This window comes from Babylonia areolata, chromosome 29, assembly GCF_041734735.1.
Source record: "Babylonia areolata isolate BAREFJ2019XMU chromosome 29, ASM4173473v1, whole genome shotgun sequence".
Taxonomy (NCBI): domain Eukaryota; kingdom Metazoa; phylum Mollusca; class Gastropoda; order Neogastropoda; family Buccinidae; genus Babylonia; species Babylonia areolata.
Window position 1 is genome coordinate 30,675,485 of NC_134904.1, and position 23,687 is coordinate 30,699,171.

At 40.1% G+C, this 23,687-nt stretch overlaps 1 protein-coding gene across 3 annotated transcripts in view; it reads right to left on the bottom strand.

Moving 5' to 3' along the window:
- Positions 1 to 3,769: 3,769 nt before the first annotated feature.
- Positions 3,770 to 23,687, bottom strand: part of LOC143274588 (carbohydrate sulfotransferase 15-like) — a 51,477-nt gene continuing 31,559 nt past the window's right edge. For 2 of the 3 annotated variants that reach the window (XM_076578445.1, XM_076578446.1), the window contains 5 exons: positions 8,675 to 8,767; positions 7,956 to 8,112; positions 6,581 to 6,743; positions 5,350 to 5,497; positions 3,770 to 4,330 (listed from right to left, as the gene is read on the bottom strand). In XM_076578445.1, the coding sequence (XP_076434560.1) occupies positions 4,143 to 4,330; positions 5,350 to 5,497; positions 6,581 to 6,743; positions 7,956 to 8,112; positions 8,675 to 8,767 (749 nt within the window). In that variant the 3' untranslated portion in view covers positions 3,770 to 4,142. Of the gene's footprint in view, positions 4,331 to 5,349; positions 5,498 to 6,580; positions 6,744 to 7,955; positions 8,113 to 8,674; positions 8,768 to 13,840; positions 14,070 to 15,919; positions 16,014 to 18,118; positions 18,303 to 20,340; positions 20,921 to 23,687 lie in introns of those variants that run through there. The other variant, XM_076578447.1, reaches the window with a different exon arrangement.

A 23,687-nucleotide genomic window follows, 5' to 3' on the forward strand; every position in this document is an offset into this window, starting at 1 on the left:
ACTTTTTCACCAGTCCCTGAATGGGAGCAGTGTAAAGCTACCTTTGACATAGATTATACAGATTTATCCAAGAACCAGTCACCATTTCTGTTAAAACCTGAAGTCCTCTCCCATATAGAAAATCAATATTCAAATTATCTAAAAATATACACAGACGGATCTGTTCTCGAAAATGGTGATTCAGGAGCGGCTTTTGTAATTCATTCATTTAGAAAAGAAAAATTATACTATATTGGCAGACAATATTCCATTTTCACAGCTGAACTTATAGCCATACTTATGGCCTTAAATTGTATTTCAGACATTCCGAAAACTGGATGTGAGATTTTATTATGTGTAGACTCGAAGTCAGTGTTACAAACTATAGAATCTCCAAATTCAAAGAAGCGAACTGACATGACAATGGAAATAAAACATATTATTCACCAACTGACAAAACACGGCAATAAAATAACTTTCTGTTGGGTACCTTCGCACTGTGGAATATCTTCAAATGAGGGGTAGACCAAGCAGCTAGAAGAGTAACACGTAATTTCGAAGACATCCAGTTAGATCTACATGAATGCATTAGCTGTATAGAAAATGTATCTGGAAATCGATTTAAGAAATTACTTACAGATTCAAATAATCAATATTACCAATGTTGTGTAAACAAAGAATGCAGCTAATCCCAAACATTTTCTAAATTTGACACCAACAGCACATCCAAGACAAATTACAAGTCTAGTGTAGAGAATTTGTTTAAATGCTTTTCGTACAAAATTTTCTAAAAATATAAAATGTATATGCCGTAAGCAAATAACTGTAAGCCGTCTACTCATTCATTGTCCAAGCATAAGACCGTTAATTCCAAAAGATGTAGTTGACTTTTCTTCCAATATTTCATTAGCCACTGAAAAGATTTTGAATGATTATTCACTGCTTAGAATGTTTTCGGAAATTTTAAACTCCAGTCCAGTTGGTATCCTCCTTTGATGTATTACAACTATTTGTCGTTATTTACATTGTTGTAAATACTTGTTGATATGCATACACATTATTCTCCTTCCCAAGACACCTCATTCAATACACACCACAATCTCTTTAAACTTGGATTTCTTATAATATACTTTTCCTCTGATACATAACATTAACACTTTCTTACACTAATATTCACATGCATTCCCTTTCCTTTATCCACTACTTTACTCCTTTCCATCTAAAATCACTTTTGTGAATAGACCTTAAACTGAAGATAAAACACACACACACACACACACACCACATTCATATACATGCATGTAGTTATGTACACATACGTACATATGTATACACACATAGTCAATTTCATCATAATATATCACATACAGGAACACATACAGAAATAAACAGCGAATCTCACCATGTATTCCACACACACAACCAAGTACAGAAACAAGGAAAGAATTTCATCATGTATTCCACACACAGGAACACATACAGACATAAGCAGATATTTTCTGTACGATCGCTGCACACAGTAAAGCACACACTGAAATAAGTCAACAACTTCACTATGGAGTCTACATGCAGGAACACATAAAGAAATAAATAGCAAATTTCATCTTGTATTCCACATAGTGGAACACAAAAACAGAAGCAAGCAGCCAATTTCATCATCTAATCCACACTAAGGACCGCATACAAAAATTGTACAGTATCATGTTGCCACATACAGGAACACATATAGAAATAAGCAAAGGATTTCAACATGTATGGCACATACAAGGAATACATACATATAAAAGTAAAAAATTTCATCATGTATGCCACACACAGGAACCTGTATAGAAATAAGTAAAGGTTTTCATCATCTGTTCTAAATACAAGAGCATGCACAAAAATATGTAGCGAATTCAGTCACATGTTCCACATAAAAATACATGAGCATGCACAGAAATATGTAGCAAATTCAGTCATGTTCCACATAAAGGAACACATACAAAAATAAGTAGCGAATTGAAATATGTAGTGAATTTAGTCACGTGTTCCACATAAAGGAACATACAAAAATAAGTAGCGAATTGAAATATGTAGTGAATTTAGTCACGTGTTCCACATAAAGGAACACATACAAAAATAAGTAGCGAATTGAAATATGTAGTGAATTCAGTCACATGTTCCACATAAAGGAACACATACAAAAATAAGTAGCGAATTGAAATATGTAGTGAATTTAGTCACGTGTTCCACATAAAGGAACACATACAAAAATAAGTAGCGAATTGAAACATGTAGTGAATTGAGTCACGTGTTCCACATAAAGGAACAAACACAAAAATAAGCAGCGAATTTCATACGGTATGCTACATGCAGGAACACATACAGAAATAAACAGCAAATTTCACCATGTATTCCATATTCAGAAACTAGGACAAGAAATAAGCACAGAATTTCATCATGTGTGCTTTAGACAGGGCCATGTACAAAAGTAAGTAAAAAACAAAACAAAACAAAAAAAACAAAAACATCATGTATTCCCCATACAGAATCATAGAATCATACACATTGAAATAAGTAAAGAATCTCTTTATGATAGCTGCGCACAGAATCACAAAAACTGAAATAAGTAAAGAATTTCATCATGATTGCTACACACAGAATCAGACACACAGGAATAAGGAAAGTATGTCATTATGTATACTGCATGAAGGGGAACAACAAAAAAACAACAATAAAACAAACAAACAAAAAAGAAAAGAATTGCAAATTCCCTGATGACCTTACATATGACTTTACAGCAAAATGTCTGTCAACACACCTGCTACCATGCAGTAAGCATGCTGAGCATTAATAAAGTAAGCTTTGTATTGGAACAGACATTTCAGCGCTCGTTCTCCTACCTTGGCCCAGTAGCATGGAATAAACTTCAACTGACAAACTTCAGAAAACATGTTCCCTTTCAAAACAAACAATTTACATTCCCCCCCCACCCCCACCCAAAGCAGAAAGTCTACATATACAGCATGCACATGTGTGGTGTATGTAAAAGTATAATGATGGTGACGTAGGGCCTTCAGACTGAGTGTAAAAACAAAAAAGTCTTTGTTAACCTGATATTATTCTTTTTAATTTATTTATTCTATTTAGAGAAAAAAAAAAAACACCAACCCCCCCCCCCCCTCGCCCCCCCCAAAAAAAACAACAACAAAAAACAAACAAACAAAACACAGGCCCCAAACCAGATCCAAGTCTACATAACATACACATGTAAGGTGAATGTGAAGTTCAATGGTGACAGACTCTAGACAGTAAGACAAGTAGAGCTATTTATCAAGATTGTCATGTGCAAAGATAATCCATTAACTGATGAGTCCTTTTGTTACAAAATATGATGGAATAAAACATTCAAAGCCTCCTTCAATTCCTTTTGATACGTTTTCTTTTTGATTCAGTTTTTTGGGGTGGTTTTTTGTTTGTTTGTTTTGTTTTGTTTTTTTCCCGTCAACATCATGTTACTGCAAATTATTGCTACAATCCACAAGCGGATCAGAGAACGTTTGCTGCCTCAGAGTTGATTAGGCAGCCCACAAACGCAGAAGAACTGTGCCCTAGTGGTAACGTCTTCGCCCAGGAAGAGAGAGAATCAGGAGGTGAAGGATCGAATCCCCCCATCAGTTCAGTTTCAGTTTCAGTAGCTCAAGGAGGCGTCACTGCATTCGGACAAATCCATATACGCTACACCACATCTGCCAAGCAGATGCCTGCCCAGCAGCGTAACCCAACGCGCTTAGTCAGGCCTTGAGAAAAAAAAAAAAGGTGAATAAATAATAGATAAATCAGTTGAACCTTGAGTGGTGGTCTGGATGATCGTCATTCGGATCTGACAATACGACGACGTCCTGTGCGTAGCATGCACTTGGCCACATAAAAGAAGTCGCAGAAAGAAAAGGATTGTCCATGACACAAAGACAAATACTCCTCCAGGTAGAAAAAGGAGAAGAAAAAACATCTAGATAGATAGATGTGTGTGTGTGTGCGTGCGTACGTGCATGCACGTGTGTGTGGTGCAGCACTGTAGCGATGTATTCTTCCTTAGGGGACAGCATCCCAAGTTTCACACAGAGAAATCTTTTGTGACAAAGAGTGATACAACACAACACAACACAACACACAACCCCTCCCTACTCGTGCGACTCCCACAAGTACTTGTCGCTGTTCATCAGCGCTGCCATCTGGGCGTTGAAAGGGGCGTAGAACTCTTGCAGGAGCCGCCTTGTCTCTGGCAGCATGGGGCCAGTGTTATAGTGACGACCTTTGTTGTACACAGAGAGACTGGCAAGATGGTGAAGCTTCTCATCTGGCACAGCCTCTGAGAAAGAAAGGAAATTAATGAAAAGAAAGAAAAATGGTTATATCTAAAAAAAAAAAAAAAAGGCCATTCCAAATAATCCAAAGATCAAAATATTACAGTACCTGAATAAGCCAAATGATGAACAACAAAAAAAGGTGGAGGAAAGTTAAGACCTTTGATGTAAAGATATATAACTATAAGCATGATGACATTTAGCAAGTGAATGTGTAGAGAGCCATCATACAATGATGCCCAGCAAAGTCTTTCAGATTTTGTGAAAGAATGGAGAAACTATATTGTTCCACTGCGGATGATTTCCAGAACAGATTCTTTGACTCGCTCTGTGATGTGCGTTCGCATGCTGTTTAAAAGTGGAGTATTTGTGAGATCTTCTAAGGCCAATTAACAGTTTCATTCCGAATGTCATACTTTCTGGTTCGATTGTCAATCTTGATATAATTCACAACTTCATTCGGACAGATTTTAGCCATACAACAGACACAATATATTATTAAACATACGGGTTAAAATTGGGGAAAAAATGTAAACACTTTATAGACTGTAAAAAAGGTATTTAAAAAAAAAAAAAGTTTACCCTGCCATTTCCTATTTACCAGCAATGACAATGTGAAAGCTGTGATATACAAACTGTAATTTTTTTTTTCTTTTTCTGGCTGCTGTTTTCTCACAGCAGCAATTATTATCAACAATAGTTACAGCACTGTGGCAAGAGATGAGGCTGCAATGTGCTGTGTTGTGTCGCATCATTTATTATGCTGTATTACTTTCAGTCACGACGCATTTCTCCGTGTGAAGTTCAACCTGTTCATGGCATCGATGAGTCTGCCTCCCACACTAGTCTCTGTTTCGAGAAACTAAACAGCATATGTGTGTGTGTGTGTTCATGTGTGTGTTCGTGTGTGTGTGTGTGTGTGTGTGTGTGTGCATGTGTGAGAGAGAGATACTGCAAGCACATCCTTTGGTTTGAGAAAATAAAATTCAAAATTCAAGAGAGCAAAGCAAGATATGTTCCTTACTCAGGCCCAGGAAGTGAAACAGTCCCTTCAGATGGCCTGCAATGTCCTGGACGTAGTCCTCAAAGCGGAAGATATGAAGCTGATGCCTGGGGAACACTCGGAGCCAGTCTGACAGGAAGACAGCATACAGGCCTTTCTCCAGCCGCAGCTAGAGTGTGGAAAGACAACAACAGCAAATCTCTGATTTGACAGGTAGCAACACAGCCAGAGCGTGGAAGGACAACAGCAAGTTTCTGTTCTTCAGTCACAGAGACCAGACACAGAGACAGGCAGACAGTCAGACTGACAGGTAGAAACACAAAACGAGATCAAGCTACATTCAATCAGTTTTGTTTTTTGAAAGATGTTATATTTTAACACACACACTGACACACACATGGAAGAAATGAATACAGATCCACGGAATGAAGGTATGAAGTGGCTTAATCATGCCGAAATCTCATGTACAGTGCTTTATTAGTTTTATACATTGATAAAAGTTAATGTGGAGTGGTAGCCTCATGGTAATGTGGTCTGCCTAGACACTGAGTGGCGGTCTGGACACAAGTTGTTAATGTTATGGATAAAACAACATGCCAATGCCCCATGCGCATAATGTGCTTTGGTCTTATAAGAAAAAGAAACATATAGCAACAAAAGGGTCGTCCAAGGCTAACGTATGAAGAAAAAATCCACACTGATAGTAAAACAAATACACGATAGTCATTTGGATGAGATGATAAACTGAGGTCCCGTGTGCAGCATGCACTCAGCACATGCAAAAGAACCCATGGCAACAAAAGGGTTGTCTCTGGCAAAAAATCTGCAGAAAAATAAAATGCACTTCAATAGGAAAACAAATGAAATTGAAAAAGAAAAAAAAAAAGAAAACAAAAAGAAAAGTTGGCACTCTAAGCACAGTGACACACTCTCCCTGGGGAGAGCAGCCTGAATTTAACACAGAGAAATCTATTGTGACAAAATAAGTAATACAACACAACACAACACAAAACAATACAACACAGCACATTACAACACAACACAATACAAGCACAATACAACACAGTACAATACAATACAACACAGCACAATACAACACAGGACAATACAATACAGCCCAATACATCACAACACAATACAGCATGACACAATACAACACAGCACAACACAGTAAAAATACAACACAGTACAAAACAACACAATATAATACAATCTCTTCCTTCACTGCTCCCCCAGGCAGGTAGGTACTCACCTGGGAATGCGTGGACAGGGTCACGTTGTATGCACACTGTCGGACAGAAGCACGAGCGAAACACCGCCGGTACCAACCCGTCTCCTTCACCACCAGCCTGTGGAAATGCTGCGGGGAGGAGGACTTTCTTTGGTCAGCCAAGGACAGGTATTTGGAGTAAAGACTAGGGTGGGGTGGTGGGGAAGAAGAAAAAAAGAGAAAATAACATTTCAGTTTATCACGGCTTTTCAGACAAATCCATACATTTCCTTCACTATTACTGTTTGGTACGGAAACATTTCCAAGGCAGAAATCGCAGCCCAGAACAGAATCGTAAAAACTGCCACCAAGATTACCGGGGCTGATCTACCTTTCCTAGAAGACATATATCATAAGCAGCTCCTCAAAAAATCAAAATCAATCAGCCAGAACGAATCGCATCCAGCTTTTGGGATTTTCGAGATGCTCCCCTCTGGTTGACTGTACAGAAGTATAAGGATGAAAACCAATCGCTTCGCCAATAGCTTTTTCCTGAAAGCAGTCAATGCCCTGTCTCACGCACAAATCCAGTATGATAAGTAGACTTGTGCAATCAACAACCATCTACCTGAAGATCTAGTCATCAGTCCCATCCACATGTAATATGCGGCTTCTGTTCAAACGTGTGTGTGTGTGTGTGTGTGTGTGTGCAGTGAGTGCATGTGTGAGTATGCCCAAGTTTTTGTATTGATATGCACTTGTATGTATCCTAATTTCTACTGTATCTATGTGTATGATTTTCAATTTATGTTCATACCTTGTTATGTACCCCACCCCCACCCCCACCCCCCACCCCCCCCACCCGCCCCGATATTCCTTGTGACACCGGTACACTTGGTAACAAAGACATATTCTATTCTATGTCACACCACATCTGCTTAGCAAGATGCCTGACCAGCAGCGTAACCCAACGCTCTCACTCTCAGTCAGACCTTATGCATCAGTGCACTTATCAAGAGTGGATTTCTTCTGCAGAATTTTGCCAGAGGACAACACTTCTGTTGCCCTAGTTTCTTTTTCCAGTGCGCCAACAACAACAACGACAACATCAAAACCTCTGTAAAATTATGTTACATTTTTTTTTTAAGTAACACATTACACAGCAGCTGACTCCAACACACCCATCACAGACTGGGAAAAAAAAAGTTTTGATAAACAAAAAATTCAATGATAATATCATCATATTAAACGCATGAAAAACAAAATCCCCTAGAAGACAGGTGCAAGGCAGAGAAATCATGTTGCTAACATCCCAGCTGACCACAACAAAAGACCCAGGGCTGATGACAGACAAATATTTTTTTTATTTTTTTCATAAAAAGCAAAGAAAAGAAAAAACAGACAAAAGATGGCTGACCTGTTGACAGGATTCCGGAAGCTGAAGATGATCTTGGCCTGAGGCAACAACCCGTGGATGGTATCTGAAATCACCACCTGAGGCTCCAAACAGCCCTCGTTGCCCGCGTACTCCGGCCAGTGGAAGTTGCGCCAGATATAGGTAGGGGTTCCGTCACCTTCAAGCAAAGATCATGTGCCTGTAATTAGCAGCTGCTGTGTCCGCTGACTCTGTGTGAACGAGTGGACTTTTACGTCTATGACCGTTTTTATCCCACCATGCAGGCAGCCATACTCCATTTTCGGCGGTGTGCATGCTGGGTATGTTCTTGTTTCCAGGACCCACCAAACAATGACATAGATTACGGGATCTTTAACGTGCGTATTTGATTGTCTGCTTGTGTACATACACAAAGGGGATCCAGGCACAAGCAGGTCTTCACAAATGTTGTCCTGGGAGATTGGAAAAATCCCCACCCTTTACCCACCAGGCGCCGTTACAAAGATTTGAACCCGGGAACGACGGGTGCAATAGCCAAATGGTTAAAGCGTTGGACTTTCAATCTGAGGGTCCCAGCTTCGAATCTCATGCATGCATACTCATACAAGCTTGAAAATGCACACAAGCATACAAACACACACACCCACACAGACAAACACACACACATGCACACACTCAGAACACACACACACACACACACACACACACACTGGGTGACGATCCAATGTGTGAAAACTTACCAACCACCTTGTCTGAAGTCCCATGCTGACTGATATCACTGGCGATCACCTTTGCCGCCTGCTTAAAGGTGGACAAGTAGTCAACGAATGTTTCTGAAAACACAGGGAAAAACTTTCAAAAAACAAACGAACAAAAAACAAACAAAAGATATCCCTGAAACCACAGGAACTTTAAACAATAACTGCATGTGAGAACACAGCATTCATGCAACACACACACACACACACACACACAAGTTGTTCTGGGCTTGAGTTTTGTAGCTGGAATGTACACTGTAGTGAGTTTGGCTACCTACTGCTGATCTCCCCTTAACCCTTTGAGCCCTGAGTTCCTGAGCAATTTTAACCCTTCTGCCTGAGCTCTTGAGCCAAAATTTGCAAATAATTGGTATTTAATGTGTCACGGCAGATATAAAAAGAGTGCCCTGACCACCGCTTTACCGGTGGTAGAGAAAAATGACATAATGTCTAGCCACCGGTTGAGCGGTGCGTAAACACTTGTGTCGTGTTTTGCTATTGGTTGACTTGTATTGAAATCGATCTTTTTTATCCAAAGCACATGCACAAAACACAGTGAAAAGGCGCGGCCATGTTGGTACTACGTTCGCTGACGTCAGAATATTACGGTTTTTTCTGATTGGCTCTTCAATATAAGTCAACCAATAGCGAAACGCGACACAAGTGTTTACACACCGCTCAACCGGTGGCTAGGCATTATGTCATTTTTCTCTACCACCAGTAAAGCGCTGGTCAGGGCTCAAAGGGTTAAGGTCAAGTAATTCATGGCTGTGGTCTTTCACTGTGAAGGGTGGTGTGGTCGAGGCGTTGTCGTTCTGAGCTGGAATGTAAATGTTTCAACCAACGTCAAAATACAGTCGTTCTTTTCTTTCCATATCATTAACTCACTCGGGACGACAAGTTTTCTCCCTTGCTTTTCCCCCACAGATGGTCCATTTGTAAGGGTTTGGGAAAAAATTACAAAAAATACAAAATACGGAGGAAGAAAATGAAACTTTCAGAACTGGTCTATTACGTGTTGGGCTATTACATATATATATATATATATATATATATATATATATATATAAGCTGAAGCTTTTTTAAGAATAATATGGGCATAAAAATGTATAAAAAACACTGTTATCCCCCCTTCGCTCTAAAAAAATCAAACCAGAACAAATGCTCAAAAGCTGCTTAAATTTTAAGAACTAGGGTCCTAAAATAAGGTGTAAATATGTAGTAGTATATAATGCCATAAATCAAATACAAATGATTGAACATATAAGGTAATGACCCATGCTTATTTCAACCAGCATCATACACATTAACAAATTAAAAATGTAAAGGACAAAGGCAATTTACCTTGCATCTATGCTGCAGCAACCTTCTTCCTGTTAGTTTAACCTTCCGCCAACATCACATGTAAAACACCAGCTTATTGATGAAGTCAGTCTTCCTTAAAACAATAAACCAGCAGTATCCACAGTTCTCTCTGATGCACCTTCACACACATAGGTATAGTTGCCGAAGAATGCACTCAGATTTGTCCTGCTCTCTGAAAACTCTAATTTCTTTTCAACTATTTTGATGCTACATTGAAGTCTTTTGATTAAATTCATAGTATGTACATTCTTTGTACAGGTCAGTCTCATACTGTGCATACTTTGTGCATACTTTATAGTTTGTATCAAATGCTTTGTTGTGCCATGATTTTGGAAGAAGTCATCACACAGTTCACCATTTGAAAACACGCATAGGTAAAAAAAAAATCTTCTGTGTCTATCTATTTAGTAAGAGGAGGGAGCAGTAGCATGTGTTGCTAGTCTTTGCCAGGATGGTGAACCACAAAGTCTTAAAAACTATAAACACACATGTAACACAGGTACAATCATTTGTAATTGTAGTTAAAAAAAAAGAGGTTGGGATATACAGTATACACAAAGCAGGCCACAGGAAATAACTATGACAACTAATCCAGTTTGGCTGCCTTTGGCTTTGTGAAAAAAGCCCGAATGTCAGCAGAAGGCACAGAGATTTTGCGTTTTTGTTCTTTGACTCCAACCCTGACAGCACTTGTGAACGAGATGGAGATGGAGCAGAATCCTTGCCAAATGGTATGCTTGCGGAGGCTGTAGGCTCATGGTGTGGAAGGGATGGTGGTGGAGCAGCATAGGAACTCTGTTTTTCATCAACAGAGCTTCCTGTAAAAAAAAAAAAAAAAAAAAAAAAAAATTACCAAGCCTTCATTAAATTCAACACTTACATTAACAGTGTATGTGATGATATAATGTGTACATGTATGTGTGTGTGTGCGCGCGCGCGGGTGTGTGTGTGTGTGTGTGTGTGTGTGTGTGTGTGTGTGTGAATGTATAGGTTTATGTTTGTGTATGAATCATTGAATCATGTGTTTTAAGTGTCATACATTTTTAAAATATTTAAACCAAATCCTCTTGAACTAGTAATTATAGTATTCCGTTCCAGAAACATGAACAAACAAAAAAACCCAAAAAAACAATAACAATAATAAATAAATAATGATAATTAATAACAATAATATTATATATTAATATATATTATATATTAATATTATATAATAATAATAATAATAATAAAAATCCTTGCAACACAACTCAATCAGTCAATGCGCATTCATTCAGTGAGTCACCATCCACACAAAGCCATTCACCAAACAGTAAATAAATATACACATTTTAAATAATCTGGATTACAAATCGACAAGCAAATCTTAGAAACAGGAATCACATGACAAACTTACCGTAAAGGGTTGAGTTTCCCTTCAAAGCCGCGACATTTTGTTGATGAGCTGATCGCATGATGTGGTCTTTGATGGCAACGAATCCACGCAACTTGAAGTCTATCACTTTTTGGCATGGTTCACAAAACACTTCGAACTCTTGATCCTTCTCTCTTTTCCGAATGACATCGCCAACTCTTCACTCACAAACAACGTTTTGCAGCCACTCGCTCCTCCAATTACTCACATACTTTTTTTCTTTTTGTTTTGAATTTCGTTTGATCCACGTTGTCATCGAACGACGCCATCTTGGATTTGACAACGGCGGAAGTGCAAAAGGCGCAAAGCTAATGTGGATCGGGTTTGTTTTTTATTATTTTTTAAATAATAATTTTAAAAAAAAATGCGATTTTTTTTTCGGCGAAGATTTTTTTTTTTCGGCGAAGACTGCTTAATTTGACAAAAAAATTCGGCGAAGACGGCGAAGCAGTTTTCATTATTAATATATATATAAAATCAAATTTCTCATCTTATTTTTACAGTTTTGCCATTATGTAGCCAATTTTTCACCCCGAATCACCATACCCATGCTCGCTTTCTGCACTTCATTCACTTTCTTCTTCGTCATCATCCACCTGTTTGATGTCCAACCCTTCAGTGTGTAGCATTTCAAGTACTTCAGCAACACTAAAATGTTGCCGGATTGTTTTGTTTTTGTTGCTGTTTTGTTTGTTGTTGTTGTTTTTGTTTTTTTTAATTTTTCTATATTGTTACTGTTATCTTTTTGCTGTTGTTTATTTATTTGTTTTCGAGGGCTGGATGAAAAAAAAAATGTATGGTTAATCTATTACCCCTAGAAAAAAAATATTCATTCATTCATTCATTCTATCTAGACAGACAGACAGACAAATAGCTATGCATACTTTTTTTTAACTTAAAAAAACAACAAAAAAAAAATGTGAGAAAGAGAGAGACAGACAAAGAGATACAGTGAAGGAACAAAGATATAGAGAAACACACAGATTCCCACTTGGATGATCTAGTCATACAAGGCCAAAGCCCTTATTCAAGAGGCATTAACAGTACATGTATTGAACAATTCTCATCATCTACAGACAACACCACAAACAAACATCAAACAATTATCATCATATACAGATACTGATTAATAATAACAATGATATTCATATAGCGCTGAATCTTGTGCAGAGACAAATCAAAGCGCTGTCGCACCAGTCATTCACACACGCATGCATAACTGAAGACAAGGAAGAGGCAGGGAAGGGAGGCTATCTTGGGAAGAGGTGGGTTTTAAGGCCAGACTTGAAAGTGCTCAGAGTTGAAAGAGCTGAGTGTGGAGACCTGACAAAGGAAAAGAGGAAGTTCATTACAACTGCAAGGTCCAGAGACAGAGAAAGAACGGCGGCCAACAGTGGAGTGTTTGAATCTGTGTATGTGTAAACAGAGCGGATCCGAAGCCGATCGTAGAGAGGGAGATGGAGTGTGAAGGTTAAGGCAACCACAGGGATAGGAAGGGGCAGATTTGTGAATACATTTATAACATAGAGTGCTGATCTTGTACTTTATTGTGTGTGAGACAGGGAGCCAATGGAGATGTTGCAAAAGAGGAGTGATGTGCTCAGATCTTTTCTTTCTGATAGAAAACAACGCAAACAACAAACAACAACGAAAAACAATTATCATCCTATACAGATATCAGACAGAAAAATAACAACAACAAACAACAATAAACAACAACAACAATTCTCATAGTCTACAGATATTAAATAGAACAAGAGAGGCAAGGCCTTCAAGACTCACTTGTGATATGCATTGAGTATAATTTCAAAATGTAATGTTTAAGATGAGAAAGATCAGTTTAAAGCAAATTAAGTCCCCTAGCATTAATTACAGAGTAATTTCCCTTCTTTACTATCTGCACCAAAACGTTTGCAAAATAAATAAAACTTCCATGCTTAGCAAAAGAAGTTCCTGTTTGAACAAAAAATGATAATAATGACTGCTCTTGTTGTTGTGTCAGAATATCAGATCAAAGTGCCAAGTTTAGAGAATACAAAAAATATAAATATAACAGTAAATGCAGTTTGCATATATTAGGCTTCATTTTTTTATTTTTTTGTGCCCATCCCAGAGGTGCAATATTGTTTTAAACAAGATGACTGGAAAGAACTGAATTTTTCCTATTGTTATGCCTAATTTGGTGTCAACTGACAAAGTATTTGCAGAGAAAATGTCAATGTTAAAGTTTACCACGGACACACAGACACACACACACACACAGACAACCGAACACCGGGTTAAAACATAGACTCACTTTGTTTACACAAGTGAGTCAAAAATAAAACCACCACCACAAACAGCAAAAACCAAAAAAAAAAAAATATGCATACTTGTTACATGTCTTCTCCAGTCGAACCATCGCGGTTCCTTCTCGCTGGCTGGGACGATCTGCGGATGCTTGATGAGTCGGTTGTAAATGTCGGTGGAGCCGCACTTGGCCACACCCGCCAGGAAGAAGTAAGGGAGACAACGCAGCTGGGGGGGCGCTACCTTGCCTCTCTTGCTGTTGTACCGCCAGCAGGGGTTTTTGCTCTCCAAGATGAGGGGGCCATGAGACAGCTGAACACACAACACACACACACACACACACACACACACACACACACACACACACATCACACACACACAAACACACACCACACATACACATCACACACACACACACACACACACACACACACACACTGCACTAAAACCCTATTTCATTCAACAAGGATCTTTGTGACAAAACCACCCAAACCACGAAGATGTAAAACAAGATACCGCCCCCCCCCCCCCCCCGCCCCCAAACCCCCACGAACCCCTAAATCACACATCAAACATCAGAAGTTAAACACACTTCTGAGTTAGCTGACTTTTGCTTCACTTGTCTTTGATATGACCAAACTCAAATGTCTCCACTCGAATTCCCCTGTCCCCTTTCACTCCAGTTCAGTTCCGTTGCCCGAGGAGCTTGTCACTGCGTTCGGACAAATCCATATATGCTACACATCAGCTAAGCTGATGTCTGACCAGCAAAGGAACCAAATGCACTTTGGCACTGAGGGAAAATAACAAAGTAAAATAGACAAATTAATGAATAAATAAAATAAACAGAAATACCAAACAAAATCAGAATAAAAAGAACAGAAAAGAAAAAAGAAAAGCAACAATATGAATAATACTAATAAATACTAATAAACAATAAAACTAATAACAAATAAACAAATAAATATAAACACACACATTCACACGCACAAGCATACATGATCTCACAACACTCACACACACACACACACATTAACACACACACACACACACACACACACACACACACACACACACACACACGTGCACTAAAACCACACTCCAAAGCAGAGCTGGTATCAGGTGGGAAAAAAACAACAACAACATGAAAACAAACACTGCGGGAAGAGATCAGCAGGGGAGCAGTGGCCAAGCAGTAATGCTACCTGCTTGGAAGCCAGTGTCCATGGGTTCAATTCTCATGAACAGACTGGGATTCTTACTCTCCCCTCCACTAGACCTTCAGCAGTGGTCTTTGTGGTGGTCTCATTGATAAACGGATGTCCTTCTTCTTCTTCTGCGTTCGTGGGCTGCAACTCCCATGTTCACTCATATGTACACGAGTGGGCTTTTACGTGTATGGCCGTTTTTACCCCGCCATGTAGGGGGTGTGCATGCTGGGTATGTTCTTGTTTCCATAACCCACGGAACGCTGACATGGATTACAGGATCTTTAACATGCATATTTGATCTTCTGCTTGCATATACACACGAAGGGGGTTCAGGCACTAGCAGGTCTGCACATATGTTGACCTGGGAGATTATAAAAATCTCCACCCTTCATCCACCAGGCGCCGTCACCGTGATTCGAACCCGGGACCCTCAGATTGACAGTCCAACGCTTTAACCACTCGGCTATTGCGCCCGTCAAACGGATGTCCAATGTACAATGTAAGCATGTACACTTAGCCCACGAAAAAAACCCCAGAAGAACACATGGAAGTAAGAGGGTTGTCCTTTGCAAAATTCTGCCAAACAATCCTTATTCGTGGTAAAACAAATACGCTTTGGCAGAAATAAAAAAAAGATAATAACAAAATAAAATAAAAGACAAAATTTACAGGTGGTGCTGCACTGTAGTACCATACTCTCCTCCGGGAAATGAAGCCTGAATTTCACACACAGGGAAAGCTTCTCTGACAAAAAAACAACAACAAAAATCAAAAGAAACAAACAAAAACAAGCAATACAAAACAGTACAAAACAAATACAAAAAAACACAAGTGAGTCAAAAATCAATCAATAATAAACTGGAAATGAATCAATCAGTACAAATTTTTAAAAGATATATATATATATATATATATATATATATATATATAAAAGAAAAAAAAGGTACTTACCAAAGCAGCATCACGTGAACCAGCAGACTGAACACATCTGGCAAGCGAGGGCCGGTACATTTCCAGTATTTCTGCCGGCATCTTCCTGTGATTTCTACACACAGGACATCACATCAACATGTATATATATATGTATAGAGACATGAGCACAGACGGACACATTCACACCCACACCCACACACCCGCATGCACACACAAACACACACACACTATTAAAAACAACATGTTATGTATGAGAACACCAACATTTTGCAACAGTCCATTAATTCTAATCAATTAGCAAAACAGATCTGTTGACTGTTTAGATCTGACTGGGCCCTCTTTCCAGTCTCCCAAGTGTCAGAAAAACAAACATTTTGTTGTGTTGTGTTGTGTTGTGTTGTGTTGTGTTGTAGTGTGTTGTGTTGTGTTGTACCATACTGTAATGTGCTGTACTGAACTGTATTGTATTGAATAATATTGTACTGTATCTTTGTCACAACATCTATCTATCTATCTATCTATCTATCTCTCTATATCATTGTCCCTTATTGGGCGCCATTTTGTAGCCGGTTGGGCAGGGTTCTCTCACCACATCAACACCAGTTCTCTTCAAGGCTTTATTGAGGACGGGGAACGTATCGGGACATGGGGAACGTATCGGGACATGGAGAACGTATCGGGACATGGGTAAAGGGAAAAGGAAAGCAGGGGGTTAAAGGGCAAGGGACTGTACTTGTACAAGGAGGGAAATAAGATACAAGGAGGGAAATAAATAAATAAGTAAATGAATGCCCTGTGGACAAAACAACAAAGTCCTCATAACCAAGTGCACAGTAATGTCTATCTACGTTCATTCACTCACTTACTCCAAACATCACTTTACCAAATATTAGTTATTACACATGAATCTACAATTGTTACAAATGAATGTGTGAAAAGACTAAAATATCCCATTAATTGAAATGAGCAATTGCTTTCAACCATCTGGACACCCAATTCGAAATTGTCTAATTTCTTAAAGATATTAATAAATCCTAGAAACTTCTAAACATAAGCTGAGGTTATATTTCAGTAAAGATTAACACCATTATTCAAAATGATTGCGAATCCATTCAAATGCATAACATCTAAACTCACAGAAGAATATTAATAAGGAAATACAATTAGCACTTACATTTTGGTATCAATTTCTCAATGCTAGAAATGCTTACTGTAAAGTATGATATATTTGCACTCACCCTATCAGGCTGACAGAGGCCCACACACAATACTGTTGCCTTTTCCCTTTTCCAGCTAACTGAGAACTGATGAAATTACTGGTTCTACTACAAGGAAAGGTAGGAGAACTCACTTCGTAAAAACATATCAAGATGTAGCACATCCACCCTACATGAATATTATTTTGCACATGAAGTAATAATGCTAAAGCTAACAAGGGACATGAACGTGCACACTCTCTCTCTCTCTCTCTCTCTCTCTCCCTCTCTGCGGGGCAAAGAGAACAATTTCACCCTGTTACATATATATATATATATATATATATATATATATATATATATATATATATATATATATATATATATATCTTTGTGAAATTGGAGATGCCCTACCGCACAATAGCCGAGTGGTTAAAGCGTTGGACTGTCAATCTGAGGGTCCTGGGTTCGAATCACGGTGACGGTGCCTAGTGGGTAAAGGGTGGAGATTTTTACGATCTCCCAGGTCAACATATGTGCAGACCTGCTAGTGGCTGAACCCCCTTCGTGTGTATATGCAAGCAGAAGATCAAATACGCACGTTAAAGATCCTGTAATCCATGTCAGCGTTCGGTGGGTTATGGAAACAAGAACATACCCAGCATGCACACCCCCGAAAACGGAGTATGGCTACCTACATGGCGGGGTAAAAACGGTCATACACGTAAAGGCCCACTCGTGTGCATACGAGTGAACGTGGGAGTTGCAGCCCACGAACGCAGAAGAAGAAGAAGAGGAGGAGATGCCCTACCAATGGAGAGTGCAATCACCACTGCGCAGCACCACCTTTTTTTTCTGTGTGTTAGTGTATTTGTTTTCCCATCAAAATGGATTTTTCTACTGAAAAAAACAACAACAGACTATGGGGCTTTTAACCCTTTCTTTATAAGGGCAATAACAGTATCACTTAAAAAACAACAAAAAACAAACAAACCAAAAAACAACTAAAAGCCTGTCTCACCTATCCTCAGTCTCATGTGCCAGTCCTGCAGGAGGCATTTTCATCATCAAGCCCACATGTTTCTTGTGTTCCCACGGTGATGGTGCCCGGTCAGACCAGCGGGTGTAGTACAGGACAAGTCCTAGAGTCATGACGATGGCGCCCACAATGAAGGTGTAGTACCTCAGGCCCATGGCTCTGGCTCCTGCAAAGACACAAGTGTATTTCAGTTTCTCAAGGTGGCGCAACTGCATTTGGGGAAAAAAAAAAAAAAAAAATCCATTGGCGCTATGCCACATCTGCTAGGCATTAAAACATACCTGACAAGCAGTGTAACTGAGTCAGGCAACGGGTGCTTGCATATATATATTTGTGTTCTGTACATGTTTATATATTTGCATACCTGTCAGAGTGGATTTCATCCTTACCAAAGGACAACCCTTTTGTTGCCGTGGGTTGTTTTACAATGTGCTAAGTGCATGCTGCACACAGGGACCTTGGTTTATCATCTCATCTGAATGACCTGATGTTCAGTTTGATTTTCCAGTCAAACTTGAGAGAAAGGGCGATGGGCGCCATAGCCGAATGGTTAAAGCCTTGGACTTTCGATCTGAGGGTCCTGGGTTCGAATCATGGTGACGGCGCCTGGTGGGTAAAGGGTGGAGATTTTTACGATCTCCCAGGTCAACATATGTGCAGGCCTGCCAGTGCATGAACCCCCCTTCGTGTGTATATACAAGCATAAGATCGAATATGCACGTTAAAGATCCTGTAATCCATGTCAGCGTTCGGTGGGTTATGGAAACAAGAACATACCCAGCATGCACACCCCCGAAAGCGGAGTATGGGTGCCTACATGGCGGGGTAAAAACGGTCATACATGTAAAAAGCCCACTCGCGTATATACGAGTGAACGTGGGAGTTGAAGCCCACGAACGCAGAAGAAGAAGAAGAGAGAAAGGGCAAGAGCGGGATTCGAACCCAGATCCTCATGGACACTGTATGTACTGGCAGATAAGCGTCTCAATCATTCTGCCACCTTGATCCCTGGCCTGCTAGAGACACGCATGTGAAAAAAGATTTATGTCTAAGGTCATATCCTATCACTGTTTATGACCATCACGGCAGTCCAAGTCCTATCCACCATGCTGTAATGGGGTCTCAAACCCCAGATCACTGATGAACACAGGATCAGAAGTCCAATCCGTAACCATCTCTGCCACCGCACCTTCTAAGACACATGCACATGTATAGTCTGTCATCAGAACCTTGACTACTGCTGACTTGTACGCTCAAAAGTTTGTGAAGGCTTGTCACCAGACTTAGATTGATCAAAGTAGATCTAACATAGTCTAACACAGTGCTTGTGACTCTGTATGTTTGAGGCCATTCACCAATCAAACACACATCACAAGCAAAGGCACTAACAGTGATTACAAATAAATAGCTGCCTTTGTCTCTGGCAGTGAACAGTGTTCAAGCATTCTATGACTGAAGACTCAATATGAGTTAAGACTGGTTTTAAGACCCCCTGTTCAGAAATTCACTGTTCACAAAGTGTGGAAAAACAATAAAGCTGAGAAAGCTAAGATATCATATCCATTAATATATAATCATACATATAAATATTGTAAACACACACAAACACACACACACTATTCTTCTCCTGTCTCTTGAGAACCCACAAACTTCTCTATGCCCCCCACATCCCCAATCATCCCTCACCCCCCCCCCCTTCCCCCTACCAACTTTTCTCCTCCCATCTCTTCAGAACCAGGAACCTGACTCATCCCCCCCTCGCCCCCCCTCAAACACCCTCAACCCCCACCACTTTCTCCCAGTCTCTCAACTCTTATCTCCACTCCCCTTCCACCCACCCTCTTCTGTGCACAGGCTCCCATCCTATTAACTAATTAAGTGCAAGTCATGGACTTTCACTCCAAATTCAGATTCTAGGATTCTTTTGACAAGAGTGCACAGTTTCTCACATACATATTCACAGACCCCATGCAGACCTCCCCCACCCCCATCACACACATACCTGCACAAGAAGCAAACAACCACTCCCCCACATAATCAGTTGACTGCTGCTGCAGTAAGAAATAAGCATGGTATAAACAGGTTGTATGACTAAATAAATAGATAACTAGACAAATAAATAATCTCCATACACACAATGAAAAAAACACCATCAAGATTAGCACCACCTGTACTGGAGTCTCCAAACCACCCAATTTCATTACCTGTAAGGGAGGGTCCTTCTGCTTCTTCATCCTGACATTGATCTGCTTTGGATCAATCTCACACATATGACCGTTTCACTGCAGCCGTCACCACGCTTCGTAGGGAGACCGGTGACTAAGTTTGGGGTTTGGGGGGTATGTGGGGACGGGGGTGATGAGCAGGAGGAATGGGGGTGGATTTGCGGAGATGCGTGCAAGGTTAAAGGGTAGGGAGAGAGATAGAGAGAGGGTGGGAGCGGGGGGCTGGAGTGAGCGAACAAGTGAAGTTGCAGAGGGGCGGAGTTGATGGTTTGGGTTGACTGCACATGAAAAGCCTAGATAGCTATCCCCTCCCGAAAACCAGCGTGGAATACTATTGTGGTTTTTTTCTTCTTCCTTCCACACAACGTTAGTAGTCTTCCTGTTAAGACGAATGAGCATAATCTCTATTAATTTTGAGACACGAGTCTCTAAAAGTTACCTCAAGTCAACAAAGATCACGTTTTCATGGGTAATTTGCGAAACAAAAGCTTCGTTAGACGATAACATTTGAAAAAAAAATCGCATCGTTTACCGTCTTCTTGGTTAACAGAAACAATACGACCCAATCAACATTCTTATAAATGTTTACACGTTCTGTTTCAAGCCATTTTTTATGATCAGTTTTCAGTCAGCATCAGCAACCCCACTCCCCTCTTCTCATTTATCACTGTTCCCGAAAGTACTGCTTCAGTCCGAATGGCGAAATTTCGAAATAAGAATTAGTAAGGGAAGTAACTCTACCAATTCTTTTTGTCAGTGTGTCCACTGCAGTTTACTCCCTTTCAAGACCGACGACACACCAAGTCGATAAGAACTTATAATTGACTATGAAACAAGACTTACCTGGAAGATGAAGTTTAACTCCGATTAACCAGTCAATTCTACCCAATAAGAAGGCGCCACCTCAGAATCATGTGTTATAGTGTGTCAGGCACCAATGGTAGAGATTTTGCAGCACACGTTGCTTACTGACAGACCCCTCCTACTCCCATCCCCCATCCTCTCCTTCCTTCCCCCTTCTCTTCTTACCAATACACTAAATGAACTCCTTCCTCGGACAGGCTGTAAACCCCCTTCACCCCCCCACCCCCACCCCCTTTTTCTACCATCTCTCCCTTCCCCCATCCCCTTTACCCTTGGCCACAGAGTGCCGAGATAGCAAGACCAGAAATTATGGGCGTTGATACTTCATAGGATGGCACCCCATTTATCCTAAGCCCCCCCCTCTCCTTTTCACCCCCCTTACCCCCTACAGGCCCCCCTCCCTGGCATCTATCTCTGCTTACACCCCCTCTCCCTCCTCACCCCCTCTAGCACTGAGTCCAGAGGAAGCAAGTTATTGTGGAATATAAATATTAATTAAATGTGATGTCTCTTGAGATGTCAGGCCACAGATGTTTACAGTCCCCTGCCCCTTTCCATTTCCTTTCCATCAACATCACACCCGCTTTCTCCCTTGTTGACCCTTCCTCTCTGATTCTGATATTTACCACACATGACACTACCAGTAGTGTGTGTGTGCTATCCATGTTGATCTCTGGCAGGATGGCATCTGCTTCAATGGTCACCGCATAGTATGGTGTGTTTATCATGAGCTGTTTAGAACAGAATCAGGGCTGGGCGATCTTTCCTCCCCTTTCCCTTCCCATTTTCGTCACCTCCACCCCCCTCCCCACCCCCCTCCTTCCCCTTCTCCTTGTCAGTGTGGGTTCCGTGGGAAAGCATCAAAAGTGTAAAGTCTAGCACTGTTGGTTCCAGATTGGTTAGTTTCCTCCACAGCCAGTGTGGGAGGGTCTGGTAGTGTACTTGGCTGATTGGTCAGTTAACCTCAACCAATTGGGAAGATCTGGGTTGTAAGATAATTTGCATTGAGTGAATGGGTGAGAGAGAATAAAACCAGTATGCAGAGGGGTTTCGTCCTTTTCTCCCTTGCCAAGAAGAAGCCAAAAGAGCCAGACTGACAAGACAATACCAGGGGGCTGTAAGTATCTAATCAGCATCTATTTTTCGGACTTAGTAGAATGCTTGGTTCCTGGTATTGGATTCTGTGACTAACACATTTCCCCAGTGGGATTGTGTTCCGTCACATGAACATGAAGTGAATCTCACTTTAATTATTGATATGTCAGCCAGGATCTGTGTGTGAAAGATAGGTATTTGTTTAGATTTCTTCCAGATACTCTTGGGTGTACTAAACAGTGGTGGAGAAATGGGACTTTGAATTTTTTGCTCTTGGAAAATGGCCTACTCCTGCCTCTGTTTTCTCTAGATCAAAAGATGAATTGGAACCATGACTTAGTCCAAAGTCATGGGGCTGGAAGAGAAAAGGGCTGTTGGAAAACAGATTTGAAGAATGGGCAACTTATAAGGGCAGGACCAGTGTTAGTGGTAAATCATGGAGATTCTGAGAGGGTCTTATGGACAATGAAGTCAACACTTGTGTTGGCTAAGAATCAGTAGCCTGTACATAGTTGGTTTTGTCATATATTCCTTGTGGTAGCTTAGTGTGTTTGACGCTGTAATTTTCTTGGCTTGCATTACTAGTTGTTGTAACACTTGGATGTTCTCAGTGCTACTGGGACATATTTACTTTGGTGATTGTTGGTTATCACTGCTCTGATTTGTCCTTTTTTACTTCAATTCAGTTTGCGTGTCTCGGATGTTGTTGTGATTATAGAGTCTGTTTTACTTTGGTTAATTGAACTCAGTTATTATTTCCTGAATCCTGAAAGTTTGGTGTCTAATTTAAGTCAAGAAACCCTAAGGCATTTAATGAATTGATCTAAAAGTGAGTAATGTATGGAGGTTCAGTTCCATAGGGAAACATGTCTTTTCTGTTTATTTTCCACAAAAGACTAACTGCAGTACAGATTTATGGTGTTTGTGTTTACACTGAACAATAGTAATTGAAATGGGGTTAAGTACATTACTGTAATTGTTTGTACTGGTGTTTTGTTCTGTTTTTGTAACTTAGTTCCTGAAGTTCTGGAAACAGTTTGGTGTTAGTTGAATTGTAATGTTGTATCACAAGAACATTATGACACTTTTGGCTGATGTGGTATTGCACAGTTAATGTAACTGGAATGTGTTGATGCAGATACCATGACTTGTGAGAGAGCATAGCCAGCATGTGTATGGCTTAATTGTATTTGAGGCTTGTGACTGAGGGAGAAGTGGTTAAAATACACAATGTAGCCAATACATGACTAAATGGAGTACTGGTTTAACTGGTTTAGGGTATTTGGGTATTCCCCCCCCCCCCTTTCCTGTTTCCTACAGGTTGATATTATGGTATGATGCTTGGACATCATGTTTGAGTTTACATG